The 7,298-nt window shown below is 59.5% G+C and overlaps 1 protein-coding gene across 1 annotated transcript; it reads left to right on the forward strand.

Moving 5' to 3' along the window:
- Window positions 1-852: 852 nt before the first annotated feature.
- Window positions 853-7,014, forward strand: Zbtb7a (zinc finger and BTB domain containing 7A; the record flags this gene model as incomplete). The annotated part of the gene is given in 2 exon segments (XM_013505228.1): window positions 853-2,135; window positions 6,406-7,014. Coding segments are annotated over 2 exon segments (1,803 nt in total). The 3' UTR covers window positions 6,941-7,014.
- Between the last annotated feature and the right edge of the window lie 284 nt (window positions 7,015-7,298).

Consider the following 7,298-nt stretch of genomic DNA (forward strand, 5'->3'; position numbering starts at 1 on the left):
TGAAGTGGCAGAGGCAGGCAAAAGGCCTTCAGCCCTGGCCCCTCCTGGGGGCACCGCCTGGGTGCGACCTGGCTTTCCCTATTACTCACTGCCAGGCTGAGCCCGTCCTGGGGGCTCACGGGAAGGAAGAGGTTTGTCAGCTGCCCTGTCCCAGTGGGACACACCCACTGTGCCCTTGAACCCAGCCGGGTCTCCGGCCTGGGTGCCCAGGGCCAAGTTTGGGTAGTGTGTAGCTCTGCCCTTGCCAGGTGGCTACAGACGGGTCCCTCCAAGGTTCATTTTCTCTTCCTCCAGGGAGTCAAGGTGCCAGGGCTTGAGGGGCACAGACAGGCCCAGCTCAGAGGAGGGACCTCAAGACTGTCCCTGCCTGGTACATTTCTTGGGTACCTGCTGTGTGCCTCAGACACCTTTAGGTGTCTGGTGCCCTATGACCTGGGTTCCCAGGAGCCTCCCATTGAGGGGTGCCAGGGTTTCCACCTCTCCGTCTGCAGCTAGAGTAGGTTTCACCAGCATAATCTCATGGATAAAATGGATTAGGGTTAAAGCTGGGTGTGGTGGCGCACGCCTGTAATCCCAGCACTCAGGAGGCAGAGGCAGGAGGATTGCCTGGAGTTCAAGGCCAGCCTGGACTACAGAGTGAGACTGTCTCAAAAAAAAAAAAAAAAAGATTAAGGCACTTGAGCATTCTTGTGCACAGCTGGTAAACTGAGGCTGGAGGAAACGGAGTGTGAACGCCACTGTGTACAGCTGGGGAAACCAAGGCCAGCCGTGAGATCAGCTGTTCCCTCCCTGGGGTCCTGGGCACAGGACCACCATGCTCACCGACAGTGTTCCTCTTTCCACGCCCCACAGGTCTCGGCGCGGAAGATGGCCGGCGGCGTGGACGGCCCCATCGGGATCCCGTTCCCCGACCACAGCAGTGACATCCTGAGCGGGCTGAACGAGCAGCGGACGCAGGGGCTGCTGTGCGACGTGGTGATCCTGGTGGAGGGCCGCGAGTTCCCCACGCACCGCTCGGTGCTGGCTGCCTGCAGCCAGTACTTCAAGAAGCTGTTCACGTCGGGCGCCGTGGTGGACCAGCAGAACGTGTACGAGATCGACTTCGTGAGCGCCGAAGCGCTCACCGCGCTCATGGACTTCGCCTACACCGCCACGCTGACGGTGAGCACGGCCAACGTGGGCGACATCCTCAGCGCCGCACGCCTGCTTGAGATCCCGGCCGTGAGCCACGTGTGCGCCGACCTCCTGGACCGGCAGATCCTAGCGGCTGACGCAGGGGGCGACGCAGGCCAGCTCGACCTCGTGGACCAGGTGGACCAGCGCAACCTGCTGCGCGCCAAGGAGTACCTGGAGTTCTTCCAGAGCAACCCTATGAACAGCCTGCCTGCCGCCGCCGCCGCCAACTTCCCATGGTCTGCCTTCGGGGCGTCCGATGATGACCTAGATGCCACCAAAGAGGCCGTGGCGGCTGCTGTGGCTGCTGTGGCCGCGGGAGATTGCAATGGCTTGGACTTCTATGGGCCAGGCCCCCCGGCCGATCGGCCCCCAGCGGGTGATGGCGATGAAGGCGACAGCAACCCGGGTCTGTGGCCAGAGCAGGATGAGGATGCTCCGGCCACTGCCACTGCAGGCGGCCTCTTCCAGCCACCTGTGGCCCCGCCGGCTGCCACGCAGAACGGCCACTACGGCCGCGCCGGCGAAGAGGAGGCGGCTTCGCTCTCAGAGGCGGCGCCTGAGCCTGGGGACTCACCGGGTTTCCTGTCAGGCACCGCGGAGGGCGAGGACGGGGATGCTGGTGATGTGGACGGACTGGCGGCCAGCACGCTGCTGCAGCAGATGATGTCGTCGGTGGGCCGGGCGGGGGCCTTGGCGGGCGGGGACAGTGACGAGGAGTCGCGGGCTGACGACAAGGGCGTCATGGACTACTATCTGAAGTACTTCAGCGGCGCCCACGAGGGTGACGTGTACCCAGCGTGGTCGCAGAAGGGTGAGAAGAAGATCCGAGCCAAGGCCTTCCAGAAGTGCCCCATCTGTGAGAAGGTCATCCAGGGCGCTGGCAAGCTGCCGCGCCACATCCGCACGCACACCGGCGAGAAGCCCTACGAGTGTAACATCTGCAAGGTCCGCTTCACCAGGTAAGCCCCGGAGTCCCCGCTGCACCTCTCTCAAACCGTTCTTGTCCTCGTGAGTGGGCCGCCCTGGCAGGGGCAAGGGCAGTGACGGCTCAGGCATGGAAGGAATGACCACATCAGAAACAGTATGGCCGGGCACGGTAGTGTGTACCTATGATCCTAGCACTCTGGGAGGCTGAGGCAGGAGGATGTTACTCAGTGCAAGGGCCTGGATTTGGTCCCCAGTACAGAAAAAACCCCCACAGTGTATGAGGTGTGAAGAGGTGTGAAGAACCTACCAGAGATGGGGTGGAGAGTCGGCCTTCTGTTGTCAGAGAGTTACCTGTGTTGAAGGAGAAATTCTTAGCTTTCTTTGCTATGGGAGGAGAAACCCTGTTATAGAGAATTTTGGTTGAGAAGGGGTCATTGGCTTCATTTGGTCAGTGTTTATTTATTTATATATTTATTTCATCCTCAGCTCTTTATTTTTTATTTTGAGACAGGGTCTTACCAGGCTGGGTTTGAACTGTGATCCTCCTGCCTCAGCCTCCCAAAGTGCTGGGATGACAGATGTGTGTCACCATGCCTGGTTTGGTCGGCATTTTTTCTGTTTTGGTCTTTTTTTTTTTTTTTTTGGTCTTTTTTGAGATAGGGTCTTGCTATGCAGTTGAGGCTGGCCTTGAGCTCACTTTGTAGCCCAGGCTGGTCTCAAACTCCCAACGATCCTCCTGCCTCAACATCCGGAGTGCTGGGATTACAGGCTTGCGCCACCATGCCCAGCTGGTCAGCATTTCTTAAGCACCCACTGTGTGCTGGGCTCTGTTCCGAGCACTGAAGGACACAACAGTGGACAGACAGGCCCAAAGCCCTGTAGGCTACCAAGGGAGGGAGTGCTGGTGGAGAGAATTGAGTTGAGTCTGGAAGGAACTGTGGGAAAATTGTTCTGGGCTGGCAGCAGCCTGTGCAAAGGCCCTGAGGCCGGTTCAGCTTGGGGCTGCAGCCAGTGGAGGTGGAAGGGCCCAGGCAGGAGTCATGGGGCTTGGTCCCTGAGCTGGAAGAGTTCAAGGTCAGGCCAGTGGTTTCCAATTGGGTCTTAGGAGTCCAGAGGTGGCTGGGTGGCTGGCCCATGTGGACCGAGGGCGGGCCAGCCCGGTGGGGGTGGGGGGCTGGCAGCAGGGACCCAGCCAGGCTGGGTGACTCAGCGTCACCCCCTGCCCCCAGCCTGGCTGCGCTGGGGTTCCCCAGCCACGCCTCTCAAGGCTGAAGAAAGAGGCCATTGTCCCAGCTTCCTGGCCCCACCCCACAGGACAGGAACCAGGGCTTGACCCCCTCCCCAGCAGCTGGGCGAGGAAGGCATGGTTGGGCTCCAGCACCCAGGGGTGCCAGGTGGGGGCAAAGGGCAGAGCCAAGTGGCGGACAGTCTGCTGTGTGAGTTTGGGGTGCTAGAGGTCTTGGGAGTCTCCCCTTCCAGGTAGGAGTCCCCAGGTGACCTGTAAGTAAGCTCAGAAGGGGACAGCGTGGCCGTGGGGTGCTGTGCAGTGGGCCTGGCCTGGCCTGCCCTCCACCTGCTGCCGGGACTGCAGGCCCATCCTGGTTTCACTGTGATTTAGCCTGAATTTGGCCACGCCCACCCAGCCCCAACCTGGGGCTGATCCCGCCTGCCAGTCAGGGAAACTGAGGCACACGGAGCTCTCAGCAGGGCTGTTTCTCCTCAGGCCCCCACTTGCTTCCTCTTTGCGCCCCCTTTGGGGCCTCCCACCCCCACCCTCCTGCAGGCCCAGGAGCCCAGGGGCCCCTCTGAGTCACACTAGGCAGAGCGTTGAGTAAGCAGGGCCTGTGGCAGCCGGGGCTATAATTACCCGGCCGGGGCTCGGGGTGACGAAACACGCTGCCTCCACCCCCACCCCGCCTCTGTGTGGCCCCTGGCCCGCTGTGCAGCCCTGGGCAGGTCATTTCCCCTCTCTGGGCCGCCCAACTTCTGCCAGGAGAGCGCCGTACAGCAAGAGGGAAGTGTAGCCCGCGCTGGGCCGTCTGGCTCGGGCCTGGGCCGAGCACCTCGGAGGCCCTTCCAGAGGGCTTTGTTGAAGTCAGAGGAAGCAGCCAGATGCCCCAGAGCTGTTCAGTGAGGAGTTTGTTGTAGACCAAGTTCTGTTAGCTCAAGCAGGGCTCCAGCACTGTGGAGAGGGCAGGAGTCAGGGTGCAGAGAGCTTCAGAGAGCCCTGGAAGGCTTGGAGCACATAGGGATGTCAGTGCCAGAAGGAGGGACCTGGGGCTGCAGGAGCCTAGGGCAGGAACGGCATCTTTGGGGGATGGTAAAGGCAGAGCAGTGCAGTGAGCCCTTGAGGGTTGAATAGGAGTTTGTCAGCATTTGCACTACAGAAACTGTGTCTGCTGGGTGTCGGAAGGGAAAATCTCGGAGCGCCTCTGATGCCAGGCATGGGGGTCAGCAGCAGGGGGCGAGTCAGGTGCCAGGCAGGGCTCCTGAGACCCGGTCGCCGCTCCTGGCCTGTGGATCCCAGGCTGCTCCATCAGTGTAGAGCAGTGCCATGCAGTAGGAGTTCAAGATGCTGCCTACCTACATCACTTCAGATTTTCTAGCAGCCACATGAAAGGGAAAAAAGAGAACAGGCAAAAGTAGTTCTTTGTCATATTGTGTAAAGCTGAATTGATCCGTTTCACTGATCAGTATACAGAAGTATTACTGTACTGTTTTATGTTAGCTTGCATATTAAAGGCTTTTGGGGAGGTTGGGTTGTTTTTGTTTTTGTTTTTGTTTTTGTTTTTTTGAGACAGGGTCTCACTATACTTTCCAGGCTGGCTTTGAGCTTACTCTGTAACCCAGGCTGACCTCAAACTGGCAGCAGTTCTTCCTGCCTCAGCCTCCCGAATGCTAGGATTATAGCTGTGTGCCACACCGTGCCTGGCTAAAACTCTTTAGTCCAGGGTGCCTTTAGTAATTCCAGCAGCTCTCAGCTTGGAGGGCTTGGGGACCGTGTGTGACCAGCGGCCACTGTAGAAGGCCGGACCCTAGCCTGGGCCTTGGTCCCCCCAGGGCTGATACAGCGAGCAGGTTTGTGGGCTAAAGGCCTCTGGCTGAGCCTGATCCGTGCTGTTCCCTATGGGGTAAGATGGCAGGAAGTGTCAGGTGGCCATGGAGTGTGGGGCCAAGGCGGTGACATTGGCCCCGGACTTGCAGCAAGGACTTGGAGGACATGTCTGTGGACAGCACATCCGAAGGCCCTGGAGCAGGCTATATCCAAGTCTGTTGGGGCCACCAAGCCAAGCAGCCAGGATGGGCAGGTTGAACCAGCCGGGATGGGGAGGGTTGCCAGGGCCCCGTTGCCCTGGGGTGGGGACGCAGTGGTTGAGGTGACCACTTGCCCCAAGACTAAAGGGTTTTTGGGGTTACAGAACTTTCAGTGCTGGCCAGGCGCAGTGGCGCACGCCTGTAATCCCAGCACTCGAGAGGCTGAGGCAGGAGGGTCGTCGCGAATTTGAGACCAGCCTGGGCTACAAAGTGAGCTCAAGGCCAGCCTGAACTGCATAGCGAGACCTTGTCTCAAAAAGACCAAAAAAAAAGAACTTTGAGCGCTAAAACCAGAATATTTGGTCACCCCATCTGTCACTGGCTGTACCGAAGGGCCAGGGCCTTTGCTTGCTCTGTTTCCTCTAGTATTTTCAGCACTCAGAACAGGGCTCAGGGACACATGGCTGTCACCACAGCAGCTCAGGAGACTGAAGCAGGAGAGTTGCACATTTGAGCCCAACCTGGGCAACTTTCAGATTTAGCAAGATCCTGTCCCAAATTAAACAGTAAGAAGGCCTGGGGTGGTAAGTCAATGGTGAGGACTTGCTAGCGTGTAGGTGGGAGGCCCTGGGTTCTAGCCTTCCAATTTTTTTTTTGAGGGGGGTGTTTGTTGTTGTTGGTTTCTTTGAGAAGTTGCCCAGGCTGACTGTGAAATTTCTGTCCTCCCGCCTTAGCCTCCCTAGTGCTGAGATTACAGATGTGCACCACCATGCCTGCAAAAATAACAGTAGGAGAAAAAGGGCTGGGGTGTAGCTCAGTGGTAGAACACCGATGTGTCAGCAGAACAGATCCTACCCCATGCATGGCAGAGGCTCCTTGTTCTCGCCTCCAGAGCATCAAGGAGAAGGTGGTTCAGAGAGGTGTAGCGTCTGCCCGGGGCCCACACAGGGCTCCCGCTGCCCTCAGAAGTGGGGCGTCCCTGGGTGGCCAGGACAACAGGGGTCCCAGGCTGGGTGCTGACCGTGCGTCCCACCGTCCGTCCCGCAGGCAGGACAAGCTGAAGGTGCACATGCGGAAGCACACGGGCGAGAAGCCCTACCTGTGCCAGCAGTGCGGCGCCGCCTTCGCGCACAACTACGACCTGAAGAACCACATGCGCGTGCACACCGGCCTGAGGCCCTACCAGTGCGACAGCTGCTGCAAGACCTTCGTGCGCTCCGACCACCTGCACAGGCACCTCAAGAAGGACGGTTGCAACGGGGTCCCTTCCCGCCGAGGCCGCAAGCCCCGTGTCCGGGGAGGGGCCCCCGACCCCACGGTGGGACCCGGCGTGCCGCCCCCAGGCGCCCCCACCTCCGCGCCCCCTGGCTCCCCCGATGTCGCCGCCACCGCCGCCGCCGCCGCCACTGCCCGGCGCAACGGCCAGGAGAAGCACTTTAAGGACCAAGAGGAGGACGAGGAGGCCACCAGCCCCGACGGCTCCTCGGGCCGCTTGAATGTAGCGGGCACCGCTGGTGGAGATGACAGCGGAGGTGGCCCCGGGGCCACCGCCGACGGTAACTTCACAGCCGGACTCGCCTAAAAACCAAAAACAGAAACCCGAGACAGACAGAGAGAGAACGAGAGAGCGAGAGAGAGCTAACCACCCACCCCCCAAAAAAACACAAAAAAAGAAAATCTATCTATATACAGATATCTATATCTATATATATATATATACAGATATATATATATGAGCGTCACGGATCTAGGATAGTGCTTTTCTCCGATTCTTCTCCCTCCTGGCATTTTTCTCCCTCTGCAGGGTCCCCTCCCCCTGGCTCCCGTGTACCCCCTTCCCTGACCCCATCCAGATGTCACTGACGGGGCTTTGGGGCTCGGTGTGGGGGGCTCTGTGGGGCACAAGGATTCCGAGCACCCCTACCCCAAACCTGGGTGTC

Source organism: Chinchilla lanigera, unplaced genomic scaffold, assembly GCF_000276665.1.
Source record: "Chinchilla lanigera isolate Chin_1 unplaced genomic scaffold, ChiLan1.0 scaffold00094, whole genome shotgun sequence".
Classification (NCBI taxonomy): domain Eukaryota; kingdom Metazoa; phylum Chordata; class Mammalia; order Rodentia; family Chinchillidae; genus Chinchilla; species Chinchilla lanigera.